Consider the following 18496-nt stretch of genomic DNA (forward strand, 5'->3'; position numbering starts at 1 on the left):
TGTCCAGTACGGTTTCACTCTTCTCGTGGTAAAATAAAACATTTCACGTCACAGTACAAATCCACTGTGTCTGTATAAAATGCCTGTAGCTCTCTAATTGAATTTCATCCATGAAGAAAAGAGTAGAAGAATATTATTTTTAGGGTTAAGGAGACTGGGAAACTCGTCATAGTCACCCAAAATCATGGTATCCTCGGGTTATCCTTTGGGTAAACTTGTAATTATTTTAGGGTGTGTGGGTTTGTTAGCAAGTAGACACTAAGCATTCTGCGTCCCTTCTTGCTTCCCTGAGGAAAGGTCCAGTGGTCCAAGGGGACACACCAAGGGCTCGGAGTTGGATGAGGATCTGAATATTTTGTCCATGTGTCCATGTCTTACTGTTGTCCCTGGCATGAGTACTCCTGTGCAAGGTGGCTCTGGTATTTCCTGCCGCTCTAACGCAAGCAGAAGCCTGCCATAGAGTGACTTGTAGAGCTTTACCTGCCTCCAAGCCTTGATTTTCCAGCTCCTTCCCGGTCAGCACTTTCCGCGTCAGTAATGTGACACACGTGTGCAGTGTGAGCCCGCTAGATTCCCATGATTGTGGTTTTAAACATGGTGACATTTCATCAGTTGAGACAAGTACAGAGTGCAGAAAAGCAAAGTAGAAGTTACCCATTGCTGTACAAGTCAGAGAACACCTTTAGGGACAGGCCTTTCACCTGATGGTCAGGACTGCAGGAGGGATTCCTGCATCCCGGTTGGTTGGAGTTCCTGGGTTTGAATGACAACTTCCTCTTAGTGCAGTGGGGATGGCTCCATCTAACCGACAGCCTTGGGTGGAGTTCCCAGCTGTGTGGGCACCTAGGGAGTAAACCAACATGTATCTCTCTCTCTCTCTCTCTCTCTCGAAGAAATAGTGTAAATACCTTTTTAAGCAGAGAGTAACTTTTAATTCAGCCTATTTTTGATTTAATATTTTTTCTATGCTTGTAATTATCCTGTAGATATGCAAATTATATATCTTGCTTTCCTTTAGGATAAACTTATTTATGTAACATCTTTGTAACCACTTAGGGTTTACATATCTTATTGCATTAGTCTGGATTTTCAAGGTGTTTGCAACTTTTTACTATTACCACAGTAATTGTACTTTTTCATGTGTTTTTTTTATGATTGATATATTTAAGATGTATTTATTTTTTACTTGAAAGAGTTACAGAGAGAGAGGGACAGATAGAGGTCTTCCATGCATTGATTCACCCCTTGGTAGCCACAATGACCAGAGCTGGGAGTCAGGAGCTTTCTCTGGACCTCATGTGGGTAGAGGGACCCAAAGCCTTGGGCCATCTTCTGTTGGTTTCCCAGGCCAGTGGCAGACAGCTGGGTCAGAAGTGGAGCAGCCAGGACACGATCTGGTGCCAGCTCTGCAGGCAGATGAGCCCTGCTAACACTGAATCACTAGTGTTAAATTGTTTTTTCAATGTTTTCATTTTCATGTACTTGAAAGGTAGATGGAGAAAGAGAAAGATCTCCTGTTTGCTGACTTACTCCCCAAGTGTCTGCAGCAGTAAGTTCTGGGCCAGGCCAAAGCAAGGTGTCGGGAATCCCCTTATGGAGCCCGGGGAGTGCTGTCTTTTGAGGCTTCTCAGGATTCGTTGACAGAAAGTTGGGTCCAAAGTGGAGTAGCTGGGAATCAGCCCCACACCCTGGGGATGTGGGCATCTCACAGTGCTTAGCCCAGAGGTCACAGTGTCCTTCCCTTGACGTTATTGCTTCATTAAACATCTGCAAGAGAATTTGCAAAGTGGTAACCCTGCATGCTTAAGTATGTTTGGGCTTTTGTTTTAAGTTATATTTATGGTTTTTATTAAAAATAGTCCCTTGAGGATTGATACTTACTTCCTCCCATATTATTTTGCAGGAATCTTCTTCCTATTACTCATGTGTGTGTAGAAGAAGGAGAAAAGCCCATGGTGATACTGCCTTACATGAATTGGGGGAATCTTAAATTGTTCTTAAGGCAGTGCAAATTAGTAGAGGCCAACAATCCACAGGTGAGAAAAACATTTCCAGATACCAATTATCTACTGAAAGTGTTTACTAATTTCTTTGACAGAAGTTAACATTCTTACATAAAAACAATTTAGAGAACTGCAGAGAAATCCACAGTGCACCAGCTTGCATTTATATAACCTGTTGTCTGAGAGAAGCATGACGGTTGGTGATTCTTGTCTTTACTCCACTGATGGTAAAGCTTCCCCTTGTAGTTTGGTACTTCAACAAGCTCATGGAAAAATGGAATTAAGCAATTTAGAATTTTATTTTGAGGGTGGGCGTTTGACTCAGGGGGTAATGCCTGCACCTGTTACTGGAGTGCCTGAGTGGCACAGGGGGTAATGCCTGCACCTGTTACAGGAGTGCCTGAGTGGCACAGGGGGTAATGCCTGCACCTATTACTGGAGTGCCTGAGTGGCACAGGGAGTAAGGCCTGCACCTGTTACTGGAGTGCCTGAATTTGAGTCCTAACTCACTCCCAACCCCAGCTTGCTGATACTGTATACCCTGGGATGTTGCAGGGATAACTCAGGAGTTTAGTCCCTGCCATCCATGTGAAAGACTTGGGCTAAGCTGCAGGCTCCAGGCTCCTGGCTCCTGGCTCCTGGCTCAGGCTTGGCCCAGCCTGGCAGGTGACAGCAATTTGTGAACCAGCAGATGGGAGATTTCTGTCTCTTGACTCATCTCTTTCTGCCTCTGCCTTTCAGAAACAAAAAATATTTTTGTGCAAAAAGAAAAAAATATTTTAAACCTATTCCTAGTTTTTTTCTTAATGCACACGTTCCATGAGCTTTTTGAAGACTCTTTGTATTTTCTGTGACACGATCTCATTTCCTTATTTTCTGAGAGTTCTTTCAAGCTCTTGCTGGTTCCCTTGTGCAGTGAGAACAGACTCTACAAAGTCACCTGGTCCGTTTTTGCAGAAGCTGACAAGGTTAAAGCTAGTGGTTCTGTGTGATGGCCCAGCAGCATCACCTGGGAGAGAATTGTTCCTCACCCCACAGTGCTGCTTTGCAGCTAGAGAGCTTATGTTAGCTTTCAGCGCATTCGCTGACCAGATGGCTGGCAGCTAGTAAAGGTTGGGCGGCTACATATGACGCATGAGATCGTCCAGTGAAGAAAGTGGGTCTAACAAGGGCTGTATTGATATCAGTACAGAATAGCGAGCTATGGGGACGTGTTCTTGGTCAAGTGGTAAAGCGGTAACTGTTTAAGCCCCTGTGTGTGGGTGTATAACAGTACTTGTGGAATGAAATAAGCAGTGCCATCATTCATTTTATGCTATCTGAAAACCTCGTCATTTTCTGTTACCCCAGGCAATTTCTCAGCAAGATCTGGTTCACATGGCTATTCAGATTGCCTGTGGAATGAGCTACCTGGCCAGAAGAGAAGTCATCCACAAAGACCTGGCTGCCAGGAACTGTGTGTAAGTGCTGTGAGCTTGTCAGCATCAGTTGCAGTTCAGGGCCGCTCAGGGTTGGTGTTCTCTGCTCGAGTGACCGTGGAACTCAGGGGTAGTTCCTCTACTGGGTGGTACTCGGAGTGCATTGAGATCCTTGTTTTTACTTTTCAGGATTGATGACACACTTCAGGTTAAGATCACCGACAACGCCCTCTCCAGAGACCTGTTCCCCATGGACTATCACTGCCTGGGGGACAATGAGAACAGGCCAGTTCGCTGGATGGCTCTGGAAAGTCTCGTTCATAATGAGTTTTCTAGTGCCAGTGATGTGGTAAGTGCTGGATGCGACAGAATGCAGAAATGGTCTTGTGTTTGAAAATGCTTCGCCACTCTTTACCTTTGTCTTTGTTGACGTTTTAAATTCTTGTAACTGTGCCTTGAAATTTTTCATGCAGAATGCAAGTCTAGTTAGCTTCCAGTCAGCCAGGTAAGAGACATGGCATCTTGTGGATGAGCTCCTTGGTTCCTGAGCTGTGGACAGAGCAGATGTGGAGGGTTAGAGAGTTACAGTGCTTGGTGCTTTTTCTTAGTTAAATCTCAGCATGAGCCAGTGGTTGCTAGGCAGGGATACTGTGTCTGCTTTTCTCTTATGTGACCTCTGCCAAGTGTCGTGGCCTCTGTATACTTGCAAATTCCCACACATCTCTCTTCCCTCTGTCAGGTGATGTTTGTTCTGTCACTCAAGCAGACCACACAGTTGGAGCCTTTAAACTTACTGCTGCATCGAGTTCCAGAAGCCACATCTACTTGTGGGAATTTTGCAGTTCTTAATTTCTGTCACTTGACCTTTTCGTCTGATTTAGAACAGTAAGCTTGCTGTGGTGTGTTCTGCCTCTTGCCTGCTGTGTTTCATTGTTGCAGCTGGGGCTTTGGAGAGGAAAGCTGCACGTGAGGTCCCCGTGCCGGCGGCCACTCGGTGCTAGTCTGTGGCATGGAGCCCTCGGTTCCCGCTTTAAGAACTGAGCAAGGCAAGGACTTTAGCCACTAGGCTACCATGCCAGGCCCCAATATACTGATTTTTTAAAAACATTTTATTTCTTTGAAAAGCAGAGTAACAGAGAGGTCCTCAACCTGTTTATTCACTAATGAACACAATAGCAAGAACTGGGCAGGCTGAAGCCAGAAGCTCAGAAATCCATTTGGGTCTTCTAGGCAGGTGGCAGGGTTCCAAGCATTTGGAGCGTTTGCTGCTGCTTTCCCAGGCACGTTGGCAGGAAGCTGGGCCAGAACTAGTGCAGCCTCTGTGTAGGATGTGGTTTGTAAGCCATAGCTTCATCTGCGGCATCACACAGCAAGCCTCAGTATGCTGCTCTTTTTAAATTCAATGTCTCGATGAATATGCCCATGTGAACAACAGTTTACCCATATGGTGTTTTTTGGGAGAGTATCTTAAGATTTCTTAAGAGTATCTTAAGTTAAGGCCTTTGTGTAGTGTTTATATCCTCAGAATACTTCAACTTGAAATCAGCTACCGTCTTGTAAGAAAAAAACACCAACTTGGGCCCGGCACAATAGCGTAGCAGTTGAAGTCCTCACCTTGAACGTGCCAGGATCTCATATGGGCGCCGGTTCTAATCCCGGCGGCTTCGCTTCCCATCCAGCTCCCTGCTTGTGGCTTGAGAAAGCAGTTGAGGATGGCCCAAAAGCTTTGGGACCCTGCACCTGCTTGGGAGACCCAGAAGAAGTTTCTGGCTCCTTGCTTCGGATTGGCTCAGCTCCAGCAGTTGAAGCCACTTGGGGAGTGAACCATCGGATGGAAGATCTTCCTCCTGTCTCTATCCTCTCTGTATATCTGCCTTTCTAATACAAATAAATAAATCTTTAAAAAAAAAAAAAAACAACTCACGTGCAGGCCAGTGGATTTTATAGCCCTGCTCAGCCTGCTGTGCCCCAAGTCCCAGTTCTCTTGTTCACCAATGGGATCATTGGCCAACCAGGGGAACCCCCAAAGCTCCCCTGCTGGGTTCACCCCCCATCCTGGGTCTTACATGTACGGTAGGAACTGTGAGCTGTGGCTCAGACTAGCACGGCTTGCCTCAGTATTCTCTAGTGGGTGTTACAGCCTGACAGCCTGGCTCAGCCTGGCCACTTTATACTGCTAGGTGCTACAGCCTAGCCCAGCCTAGCCAGCCCCTAGTCCTGGCCCTGATGTGAACTGGTATTCTGGCCCAGCGTGGTCTGTTCTGCATCTTGTCCTGGTTCTCACAATTATCAGTGGGTGCTGTGAACTGGCACAGCCTGGTCTGATCCCAGACCCGAACCACACAGATACGCTGGTAGGTACTGTAACCTGGTGTGGTCTGGGATATGGCAGCCTTGGTTCTTGTGCTCACCTGCAGGGACTGCATCCTGACAGAATAGTTCCCCCAGCTCCTCTGTCAGGTCACCTCCCAGTGGCAGATCTCACCCACACTGGTAGGTTCTTGGCCCACTCGACTTGGCTCACCTCCTGCCCAGGTAGGTACAGCAGCCTTGCCCAATCATCCCACACCTTTTCTGGCTGTTACTGTTGGGTGCTACAGCCCAGCTTTGCCTGGGCTACACCCAGACCCAGCTCTCACATGGCTCAGTGGCTGCAGAGCCCTAACCCAGCCTGACCTGCAACCACTCTGGCTCATACTAGCACCAGTGGGTGCTGGAGCCTAGCCCAGTCTGGCATACTAGACCCAGTTCCACTCCCATGCTGAAGTATACTGCAGTCATGTCCAGCCCAGTTCACCACGCACACTCTGGCTCTTGTGTTCACCAGGGGGGACTGCAGCCCAGCGTGGGCATCTCCTTAGCTCCCTGACCAGGCCTGCTCCCAGCCACAGATCTTGTTCATGCTAGTAGTGGTTCTGACCCAGCCCAGCATATCCCATCTCCTGTCTTGGCCTTTGCCATCAGATGCTGCATCGTGGCCTGGCCTTTGCCCAGTCCCCTCTCGCTGGTGGGTGCTACGGCCTAGTCTTGCCCAGTCTACCCACATTTCTGGCTTTCATGCAAACCAGTAAGTTTGATAGCCTAGCCCAAGCCAGCACAGCATGGCCCGCACCCCTTCCTGGCTCCTGTGCATGCCAGTGTGCTATGGTTTGGCCCTGACTGGTCCATCCTTCCCCGCCCCCTCCCAGAGCCAACCCACATGCATGCTGACAAGTGAAGCAGCCCTGCCCGGCCTGACCAACACCCAGCCCTGACTCACGTGCTCACCAGTGCAAACTGTGGTGCACCAGGGGAGCTCACCAAGTTCCCCAACCAGGCCCACTCCCAGACCCAGATCTCACACATGCTAAAAGGCCCTTAGCCAGAAGTCTTGATCTGTGTCCCAGTCTCAACCTTTGTGTGTGCTGGGCGATTACTGTGGCCCTGTCTGCCCCCACCCAGTTCTTGGGTGCACCTGCGGGTGCTTCAACCTGGATAAGCCCAGCCTGTTCCCAAACCTGGTGTCCATGAGTATTGGTGAGTTCCATGATGATCATGCCTAGCGCAGCTCATCACCACTCGCAGTCCTCAAGCAAGCCAACTGGTCTGGCAGTCCCACAGGAGTGAGCCCAAGATCTCCCACAGAATCTGCTCCCAGATCCAGTTCTCTCTTGAGCTGGTTAGTGTTATGGCCCAAGCTAACATAGTCCACACCCTGTTCCGACACTCAGTGGCGGGTACTGTGGTTGATTCCTACCAGGTAGGCCCCCAGCTATAGCTTTTGTGTGTGCCAGTAGGCCATGGTTGATACACTCTTAGTCTAGCTCACATCTCCCATGTGGTGTATTGGTTTGGCCTCAAAAGGTCCTCTGGTCCCCTGCTCTAAAACACTCAGCCTTAGCCCCCTTATTTACCTGCAAGTGTAGTAGTAGCTTATTTGGTGGAAGTTCCCCAGTAGTCACTCCTCACCTGTCATGTTCTCCCTGAGCAGTCCTTCCTCTCACACATCTCCAGACCTCCTTCCCTGAGCAATCCACAGCCCCCCATGCCCAGCAGTGCACAGATCCCCAAGCCCAGTCCTCTGGTGATGTGCCATGCCAGCCTGGGGCCCTGCCTGCCTACCCAGGGTCCACGCACATTTGCACACAGGCCCCCCCGACCCTGTCTGCTGGCAAGCTGGCATCTGCCCTGACATCATAGGGGTTTAAATCACACACGTGCGTGCGCACACACACACACACACACACACAAACACAGGCAACTATGCTGTCACACTGGCATGATTACCATAAATTTGGCAATAACCAGGCCTAGGATGCCTGGCAGCTTTTTGCTGCTTTTCTCAGTGCAACACTTAGCTCGGTACAAGGCAACCTAGACAGGTATACATCTGTCCTTTGAAGTCTAAGTGTAGCACCCAGCTACTGCTGTCATGCAGGGTACAGTCTCCCCTTTAAGAGCCCCTTAAACGTTTTTGTATTGTTTTGGATTTAAGAATTTCACATGATTTGTTTTTGTCTTACAGAAATTACATTGTGTCTCCTGGTTGTGTTTTCACAATTTTACTGGAAGGATTCATTATTTCAATATGTCAAGATTCTTGTAGTGTTAACATCAGCTTCTAACTATTGAGCTTAGGAAATATGCACAATTAGATTTGACAGGTTATGAATGTCTTTCTAATACCGTTCCAAAATATGATGTCATCATGGACATTCTTAAGAATGTCTGGATATTGTTTTTATTCTGTGTTCATCAGATGTGGGCTCCACCATAGATTGTCTAATGTGACTTTTCCTTTATTTGAATGTAAAGTGCCTTAGTTTATGTCAGCTTTGAGTGATTTAGTTATAGTAGTTAACAGAATTCTGCCATTGAGGAACTAGCTTCTGTAAAAAAACCTGAATGCAATCAGGAATGCACAGTTAGGAGTTTCTTGTTGATTTTCTTGTCCTTAAATTATTATGTTGTGTTTAAAAATAGTTTCCTTGGGAAAATTAAGTCAAGAAAATGACTAATCTTACTCAGAATGCTTATGGCAGTGAAGGAGACCCTTGTAAGGCACTGGAACAGCTTTTAGGGCATAGGGCAAGTCGGCCTTTCCTCTTTGCCTTTAGCTTGTTCATCGTGTGTACCAGTGACCATCGCATGTACAGCGTGCTGCCTCATGTTGCTGCTTTTGTCCCTGTGCCATTGGAAGGTCTTTGCCACACCCCATGCCAACTTTAACTGGAGACCCTCTGTATACCTGTGAGAGTGGTCTGTTGAACTGCTGGACTCTCCAAGAAAGTTACCAGAGAGAGCCTATCACTTAAAAAGTACAGAAAACTTTCTATTTTATATTGTGTCTTCAATATTAGTTTTAGACTAATCCTTAGATCCTCAATACTGATTTGTTTCCTTTATGATTGTAGATTTTTACATGGCAAAAAAATTTAGAACTTCATTAAGTATTACATTTACATTAAAAGGTATTAGTATTAAAGACAACATTAAGACCTTAGCTTAGGAACAAAGCTTAGATATAGTAGCAGTATTGTTAAGACACTGTTAGGAGGTTACTGTTGTAGAGGGAACGAGTTAAGCTACCACAGGCCATGTTGGATGCCTGTTGAATCTCATCTCCTGCTTCGAGCTCAGCTTGCTGCTGATGCATTCTGTACTTTTGAGTCCCTGCTGCCCTCATGGGAGATCCACATGGAGTCCAGCCCTGGTCCAGATCTGGTCCAGCCCTGACTGTTGCAAGGTAAACCAGTTGATGGAAGATTTTCTCACTGTAGCTTTCAAATTAATAAAAATAAATAAATCAAAAGTGAAGCCAAACTTTTTTTAAAAGAAGACATTATTTGCTTTTATTTAATAATGTTGTTGTAATCACACTGGTGTTTTGGAATAAGACATGTGGACTTCCTGCAGGAATGGCTGATGTGCTTGCAGAGGTACGCGGTTGCTAGATGTGCTTTCCGTCTGGGCTCGGCCTTGGGCTGTTGTGTTCACACTCGTCCTTGCTGTTCCTTTAGACGTTCATCTTCATCCTTGCGTTCACTGAGCCCTTCTCGTGTTCCGGCACAGCAGTGTTTAAGCATCTGCTTGGATAGAACACCGTGCATGTGGGGCCCGGAGGCCCCCTGTGTTGGCTCCTCTTCCTAGTCTCAGGTCCCCAGACAGAGTCCTAGCAGGAGTGATCGCTCAGCTGTGTGTGACACTGTGCTGGAAGGTTGCTGTATTCTGAAATTGGGAATAGAGTCTATACCTTCTGGCTGCTATAACAAATGACCATAAACTGGTCTGCTGTGACAAGATTCATTTTTCACATTTCTAGAATTTTGCAAGTCTGAAAAAAAAACATCAGTAGGTGTCTAATGAGGGTCTTTTTTAAAAAATTTATTTATTTATTTATTAGAAAGGCAGATTAAAGGTGAGAAAGAGAGACAGAAAGATCTTCCCCCTCCTGGTTTATACCTCAAATGGCCACAACAGCCAGAGATGAGCTGATCCCAAGCCAGGAGCTTCTTCCAGGTCTCCTGTGTGGTTGCAGGGTCCCAAGGCTTCGGGCCATCCTCTGCTGATTTCCTAGGCCACAAGCAGGGAACTGGATGGGAAGTGGCGCAGCCGGGCCATCAACTAGTGCCGCTATAGTGTCCTGGTGCTTGGAGGTGGATGATTAGTCAGTTGAGCTATCTTGCAGGCCCTAATGAGGGTCTTTGCCTAAATTTGTAATGTTAATCTTGCTTCCCAGTTCTCCTATGGCTTTAGAAGTCATTGAGCTTACTGCCAGTTTCTTGTCACAAGGACACTACTCATCTTACTAATGACAGTCCCACCACTTTGCAACATCCCCGACTCCTAGTTCCATTGCATTGGGACTAGGGTTTCAACATATTAATTTTGGGGGGACATACAAACCCTCAGTCCATCACATTCTACTGCTTGCTCTCTCAATTCATTTCTTAAACAAAATGCCTTCATTCCATCCCAGTAGCAATAAAAAGGCCGAACTTTCCAGAGACACTTTAGGCTCTAAAATCCAAAGTCTTCTCTATTGTCTGATTCAGATCTTGTTGAGCCTCATGGTACAATTTCTGCTGAGACACGATTATCTCCAGTACCAACCCTGTGGAACCACACAAGTTACGTGTTTCCAGAATGTAGGGCTGCGACAGACATATGACAGGAATGTCATCCCCAAAGGTAGAGATTGGAAGGAAGTCAGGGGTGATAGCTCCCACGTCATATCCAAAACCCAACAGGGCAGACGGTACTTCTCTGTGGCTCAGTCCTCTGCCTTCTGGACCTACCACGGCAGTAGTATCACCTGCACGACTTGGTGGAAAGGCGCACTGGTCCCACCTGGAGACACCAGGTAGCATTACAGACAGCAAGAATTCAGTGTAACTTTTTGACTAGCCACATTCATATATGTTGTTGGTTAAAAAGGATTTTTTTTTAAAATTTCCTAAAAAGTTACAACACAGATTGGGGCAAATGTGTGGGAAAAATAGAACATTGTTGTCTAAAATGTTCTGTAGGTAGACATGGCCACAATCTTGCTGAAACCCTGGAAAAAAACAACTTGACCTTCTTCTTGCCCCCTTTCCAACTACGTCAGACAGAAGGAAATTATAGAATAAGCTTGTCTGCATTTAACTGGTTGGGTTACTTATCAGAAGACTCTAGAGAGCAAGTTTTCCACAAATCAGCCTTGTGCCATTTGGTCTTCATTCCTTTTTTAAGAGTTGGTTAGCCAACAAGCAATTTATCACTTTTGTTGGATTTGAGGAAGTGAAACTGCAGTGCACCCTTCTGGTTTGTCCCTTATTTCAATGTGCTTTTCAGTGTTGCAATGCGGAACATGGACTGTGAGAACCGTAGGTGGATTGTTAGTGAAAAACAGTGTGAGAGAAGTAATTCTTAAATGTTTATCTTTTTTTATTCTGTATTTTTGTTTATTGTTATTCTTTTTTTATATTTTACTATTATTATTATTTTATGATACAGTTCCATAGGCTCCTGCTATTTCCCTTATCCCAGCCCCAATTCCTCCCCCCCGTTAAGTGTTTATCTTTTTTTTTTTTTAAAGATTTATTCATTTTATTACAGCCAGATATACAGAGAGGAGGAGAGACAGAGAGGAAGATCTTCCGTCTGATGATTCACTCCCCAAGTGAGCCGCAACGGGCCGATGCGCGCCAATCCGAAGCCGGGAACCTGGAACCTCTTCCAGGTCTCCCACACGCGGGTGCAGTGTCCCAATGCATTGGGCCGTCCTCAATTGCTTTCCCAGGCCACAAGCAGGGAGCTGGATGGAAGTGGAGCTGCCGGGATTAGAACCAGCGCCCATATGGGATCCCGGGGCTTTCAAGGCAAGGACTTTAGCCGCTAGGCCACGCCGCCGGGCCCAAATGTTTATCTTAATAACATGTAATATAGCATGTTGTTATTAACCATGATTTTGTGATTGTTAGTTAATCACTCCTTCCCATGGTTCTACTGAGAACAGTACATAAGAACAGGCCTTCATCATCTGGAAAGAAGGGAGGGACATATCCCTCTAGCCAGTTTGATGTGTTTGGGTCCTGTTCACTTTTCTATGGAGATTGAACCATGTTCAAAACCTAAGCATTATATTCACTAATCATTGTCGGAATCAAGATTTAGATCGAATGATGTCTTCCAGTAGACAGATACCTACCTGCATGTGAGCAGGCATTGTCTTCTAACTTGTATTAATTTGAAACTACTTTTTAAAAATGATGTATTTATTTTACGTGAAAGGTAGATTTAAAGAGAAAAGAGATCTTCCATTTACCGATGGTCCCTCAAAGAGCTGTAGTGGCCAGGCTGGACCAGGCTGGTTCCAGGAACCAGGAGCTTTATCCCAGTTTCCTATGTGAATGTCGGGGCCAGTGCTCGCCCTCACCTGCTTTCCCGAGGAGTGTTAGCAGGAGCTGGGTCAGAAGTGAGGGAGCAGAGCCTGGCAGCAGCACTTGGATGTGGTGCTGGTGTTGGAGGCCAGGCTGAGTCACTGTGCCACAGTGCTGGCCCTGCTTTTCTGTTCTTGAGCCTGGCAGCAGCACTTGGATGTGCTGGCGTTGGCGGCCAGGCTGAGTCACTGTGCCACAGTGCTGGCCCTGCTTTTCTGTTCTTGAGCACGATGGATACCCCAGTGGGCTAAGGAGAACTGCAGCAAGCCACAGGCCCTTTCCCAAAGCCGGCTCAGCTTGAGCACTGCGCTGCTTCCATCATCTCTGTCATTGAAAAGGGTATTTGATTCCAAAAGTTGAACCACTGGTTTTGGTATTTGGTTTGGTAATGTTGCTCACAAAGTGATTGGGAAATGCCCCTCTTCCCTGTTTTCTGAGAGAGTTTGTATAAGATTACGTGATGAGTTGAATTGTTTCCGTACCTCCACTATTCAGAGTGTTTAGAAGCAGTCATTGCAGGGGTAAGATAAATTCCTATTAAGTTAGGGTGAGCTTTAGTCCAGTTATCCTTCTAAAAAGAGAAGAGACACCAGCAAAGGGAGATTGTCACATGACAACACAGATGAAAGCACCCCGAGGGACTCAGGATTGCTGGCCTACAGAGGGTTCCAAGGGGACAGGGCCCCGCTGGCCTCCAGGCCACGAGACTGGAGAGCTCATCACTTCAGCACCTTGTTTGAGGTGTTTTGTTATGGCAGCCTTGGGAAACTAGCCCCGATTCCTTATCCAGAAATGTGCAGAAGTGTTCACATGTTGGAGTGTTTTGGATTTTGAAATATTTGCATAGACTTAATAGTTGACCATTTTTAGTCCAGAAATCTGAAAACCACAAGTTGCAGTTTGCAACTTTTTGAGGGCCAGAGTATCTGGGTTTCAGGGATCCTCAGCCTGTGTAGATCTGCGTGTGGCTTCCTTTCAAGTTTGGTAGAATCGCTCAGTGAAGCAGCGTGCGGTTTCTTTCTAGGAAGGTTATAAATTATGAATTCAAATCAATTCAGTAAATACACAATTGTATAGAGTTTTGGTTTTCTTTTGTGTTTTGATAATTTGTATTTTAAAAGTGGTTGGTTACATGTTGTTGAATTGGTCATCTTTTTTTCCAGGCTCTGCCTTGGTGCTCTCTCTTCCCATTGCTAATAGCGCTGATCCTGTCGTCTCTGTTCAGTTTCGCCCAGTGGTTCCCAGCTGGGAACATCCACCTCTCCCTGGGTTATTTGTGGAGCCATTTTTGGTTGTCACCACTTGGTGGGTGGCTGGAAGAGCCCCAGGAATGCTATTACACATCCTGTCCCACGTCACAGATGTGTGCAGCCCACAGTGTCAGTAGCACTGAGGTTAGAAACCCAACTGTTGGGTTTGCAGGTACATCTAACAGTCACAGAAAGTGTTACATAGCTCAAGATTTAATGTAAGCACTTCACAGTGTGTTTCTACTCCTTGCCGTCTAAGTGTGATACTGCTGCAGGCATGCATTTTGTATCTGTTACAAACCCATTGTTAGCTGCGTTTGCATTAGGCAGTGCATTAAGGAAATGCTAAGGTGAGAAGTCGGTTGTCACCGCCTGTTGTCAGCACTCACTCCGTGCACAGCTCTGAGCCTCCGCCTGTGCGTGTCCCTGCCGCGTGTCTCGATGCTGCAAGTCTGCCTGTGACGTGTTCTCTCAGCCAGGCTTGTTTGTGAGAGTGTTCTGTCCTTGCTTTTGATGTGTGTCTTGGCTTACTGAGGAACTCTCCATTGGCAGTTACTAATGTATTATAAGATATGTCATTCCATTGGTCTTTGTGTTGGTGTTCTGCTGTTGTTTGGCTATATTCTTGTAAGAATGCAGCTATTGCACACTAATAGGAGACTTTAAAAAATCTTCATATTTTAGAGTATTTCTAGGTTTCATTATGATTGAAAAACCATAACCTAAAATTTAATGCACTGTGCTTAGATTTTGCAAGTAGATGTATTTGATTCATGTTAATTAAGTATGTTTTTCTTTTCTCCCTGTTTTTCTCTTTCATCTGTTTGCTTTTTTTGTAAAATCAACCCACCCATGGTTCCTAGAGATTGGTTGTAATAATCAGTGCAGGGTCTGGCACTGTGGTGTAGCAGGTTAAGCCATAGCCATTGGCGCTGTATCCCATGTGACACCAGTTTGAGTCCCAGCTGCTCCACTTGTCTTCCAGCTCCCTGCTTCTGGCCTGGGAGGGCACTGCAAGATGGCCCAAGTGCTTGGGCTCTCACGAGGGAGACCTGGCAGAAGCTCCTGGCTGCTGGAGTCAGATCAGCTCCGTTTCTGTTGTTGCAGCCATTTGGGGAATGAACCAAGGCATAGAAGATCCCTCTCCCTCTCTGTCACGCTCATGCCTCTGCCTCTCCTGCTCTGTAACTTTGCTTTTCAAATTACTAAATCTTCCTAACAAATTAAGTGCAATAAAGGGTGCAGAATGGAAGCAGGATGCCCTGGTTCCGGTGTCTTTTCCGACTTGACTTGTTCTGACCCGCGGGTTCTACACATGGCGGCGGAGTCCTGGTTGCAGGTTCTCCGTGGCGGCAGCTGAGCTCGGAGCAGGGGAGCTGCCTGTGCCTCACAGCCGCTGGGGGCCGCAGTGCCGCCAGGGCGGGGCTGGAGCAGCAGCCCTGATCCGATCATGAGTGGCCCCTCTTGTCACAGCTCACTGTTCCAACTCCTACCAGCAGTTCACAGGCTGCTTTTAAATACATCTGATTTATACTTTAGGCAAAGGAGGAAAATATTTGCTCAGGATATTTTAAAAAATGAATAAAAACTGGATTTGAAACACAGTCATAGAGATATTCCATCTGCTGGCCTTCGGTGATCAGAACAGCCAGTGCTTAGCCAGGCTAATGCCAGGGACCAGGATCTTGTTCCAGGGCTCCAACGAGGGTCCTTTTCCATGGCTTTCTTGGAAACACTAGCAGGGAGCTGAGCAGGAAGTGGAACAGCCAGGACACAAACAGGCGCCCGTATAGAATACTGCTGTCGCAGACAGTGGCTTAAGACACTGTGCCACAGCGCTGGCCCCAGGGTATTTCCATCTGTAGTAAAAAAATTCACAATGTCATATTTTATATAATTTTCCTTTCACACCCAGGATACTTTTCTCTAAACATAGACTAAAATTACATTCAATCTCTACTCAGCTGTGTAAACTGGCCATAAATTTTAAAGTGAAAAATTTTCATATAAGTAGAATCTTAGATGTAATTCATGACATTGGGTGCTATAACTTATAATCAGTAATTTAAAAAAAAAAAAAAAAGAACAAAACTGTAGTCGCTTAGGAGTTGCCAGACAAGTATGCAGGCTAATTCACAGAAGTGCTGTCTTCCATCCAAGCAGAATGAGCTGAGTGTGATGAGGCAGGTGCATGGTTGTTTCGTAGCGGTGCCCAGCAGCTACTTCCAGTGCCTGACTTTACTGCTGCTGCTCTCCTAGTGGGCTTTTGGAGTGACGCTGTGGGAGCTCATGACTCTGGGCCAGACGCCCTACGTGGACATCGACCCCTTTGAGATGGCCGCCTACCTGAAGGATGGTTACCGGATAGCCCAGCCCATCAACTGCCCCGATGAACTGTGAGTGTGCCCAGCTGGAAGGCGGGTTGAATCTGGCTTACTGTATTGAGATAACAGACACAGAGCAGCTTGCCTTGTTCATATGCCATGTGTTCTCTTGAGACTGATGACTCTTTGGACTTGAATGAGGCAGACAGATGTATGCGTTTTGTTTTATGCATTTAGAACGTCTTGTACTTCTATTCATAGTACAGGAACCAAGCGCTGCTGATTAATCTGAGACTGAAGTGTGCCGTGGGATTCCTGCGTGCCTATGGGCCAGTTACTCTGTAGAGAACGCGTACCTGACTGCTCGTACAGCCAGAAGTTGACTCAGACCTTGTCGTTTCCAAAGCCTTTGTCCTTGTCTGCCTTGCTGGCTGGTGTCATAAGGAAGATGTTGTGGCCTAGGGAGGGAGCTAATTGCCTCCTGTCTTCCTGATTCCCTCACAGCTGATCTTCCATGTAATAAAACGTGGAGGGCAGTTGGCTCCTTCAGGTGGGACTGGATGCACGCATGATTGTGTTCTAAGTTCTAGAATGCTCTGAGGCAAGATGGTGGCTTTTGCATGCATTTTACTGTTCATCCAGTGTTCTTGGAGCTTAGAATTTCTGTTTCTCTAAGGCCCTTTCCTCAGAATTGCAGCATAGGATAAGGCAAATGTCTACATAAAATCACTGTGTATGTTGTTGTTTTCATTTGGTGTCATGAAACTTGATGTCCACACATATCCAGGTAACTTGTGTTTGCTTCTTTTTATTGTAGGACTGAAGGCAGATAGAGACTTGGCCAGTTGTTAATATGCCATCTCCCATATGCCCACATTAGACAGGAAAAGTAACTGGCATCTCATTGACCAACAGGCTAGACTAGTCCTGTGTTGTTACTAGCTGACCTCCGCCTGCTGTCGCTCTGCAGGTTTGCCGTGATGGCCTGTTGCTGGGCCTTGGATCCGGAGGAGAGACCCAAGTTCCAGCAGCTGGTCCAGTGCCTCACAGAGTTCCACGCAGCCCTGGGAGCCTACGTGTGAGCCTTCCAGAGCCCGCAGCCTAAGGAGGACGGTGCCTGCCGGGGTTCCCTGGAGCCACTCACGGACGCTTCCCACGGGACGCAATGCTGGCAGGAGCGCCCTTGTCCTCCACAACACTGTGCCTTTGGAACACTTCAGAAGCTCAACTTCCTAAGATAGACTCAATGTGGGATATTTTTAGGTGTCTCTTTTATTAGGTTGAACTGAATGGGGTTTTGTAAATTTTGTGGCCAAAGTTTTTTAAAAAACATAGTTACTTTGGATTAGGAATATGTTCTTACAAAATAAACCATTTTAAAAATTGATTTAGACACAGCTATTTGGAATAGCGATCTTAGTGCCAACTGTCATTTTTAACTTCATCAAGGTAATGTAGGTGGCTCAATTTTAGGTTTTTTAAGCACTGTTTTATCACTATTCTTGGAAATGATTTGTGTTCAAGATACAGTACTTTTCTTATGGAAGGAAAAATAAACAAAAAGAGATCTGGTTTGCCTGGTACAGAAAAGGCAGTATTAGCGGGAGGCAAAAAGAAAACAGGGGGAAAACTTTTTTTCATACTTATGAGAAACTGTCCTTTTTTGGAAAATTGTTTTTGGTTTTATAGTGGAAGTGAGTTCTGCTTTTCTACTTTCGGGGACGTGGGAGCCGAGTTTATTACATTTTGTGTTTGGCGGAAATGGGCTTTTCTGTGAGCCTGCTGGGGGTCTGGGGAGGGCAGTAGTACGCAGTGGTAGCTGTATTTATTTTCACTCTCCGGAAAGGCAGTAATGCAGCTCTGGAGAGTGAAGCCCTGTCTCTCAGCTGAGGGCACCCTTGTTGCTGCACCTGGATTGCTGTTGTGCACAGAGCAGGGCTGCAGTTGGGTCTCTTTATTGTTTGTTTAAGGTAAACTGGTAAATTTTGTGCTTCTCTTCAAGGCAGGCTTAAGTATAAAAAAATTTTTTTTTAAATACTTAAAAAATTCAAGCATCTGTTTTATGCAGTAACAGTATTGAAGATGTTGTTCACACTGCTGAGTGCCTGTGCCTGGGAAGTCCTTGACCGTACGCCAGCCGGAGCTTCATGCTTTACTTCCTGAGCCAGCCCCGGCGGTGGTGGGCTCCAGCTGCCACGCTCAGCAGTCCTGGGTGTTACTGTGCCACAGGGGAGGGGCGTGCGTCTGTACTCCCTTGGGCTTGCCCTGCAGCTGAACGGCCTGTTAAACAGCTAGGCCTGCAGGGCTGCTTCAGGTAGGCAAGGGGCAGTGCTGGCAGCTACAGCCTTCTGCTGCTTTTAAGAAAGCTTTATAACTAACATGTTGGGGAAAATAGCTTGCACAGTGCGTGGTCTTCTGAGACCAGCATTTTGTGAGTACCATGTTCCTTCCCTGGAATAGCTGGAATCATTTGTAACTTACAGATGTTTGGTCATAATCTGTCTTCTTGGAAGGCATTCAGTCAGCACATACTTTGCTTCGCAAGCACTGTGTTATGTGCACACACTCGTCCAGCACCCAGCGAGTGTCTTACTTAGA

The 18496-nt window shown here is 46.4% G+C and overlaps 1 protein-coding gene across 2 annotated transcripts in view; it reads left to right on the top strand.

The window, feature by feature from the left end:
- The window catches only part of RYK (receptor like tyrosine kinase), a 62831-nt gene extending 45546 nt beyond the window's left edge, over window positions 1–17285 (top strand). For both annotated transcript variants that reach the window (XM_058657090.1, XM_058657091.1), the window contains exons 11-15: window positions 1904–2036; window positions 3354–3463; window positions 3611–3770; window positions 15834–15970; window positions 16869–17285. In XM_058657090.1, the coding sequence (XP_058513073.1) occupies window positions 1904–2036; window positions 3354–3463; window positions 3611–3770; window positions 15834–15970; window positions 16869–16980 (652 nt within the window). In that variant the 3' untranslated portion in view covers window positions 16981–17285. The remainder of the gene's footprint in view (window positions 1–1903; window positions 2037–3353; window positions 3464–3610; window positions 3771–15833; window positions 15971–16868) is intronic.
- The last annotated feature ends 1211 nt before the right edge of the window (window positions 17286–18496 follow it).

The sequence above is a fragment of the Ochotona princeps genome, chromosome 30 (assembly GCF_030435755.1).
Source record: "Ochotona princeps isolate mOchPri1 chromosome 30, mOchPri1.hap1, whole genome shotgun sequence".
Taxonomy (NCBI): Eukaryota; Metazoa; Chordata; class Mammalia; order Lagomorpha; family Ochotonidae; genus Ochotona; species Ochotona princeps.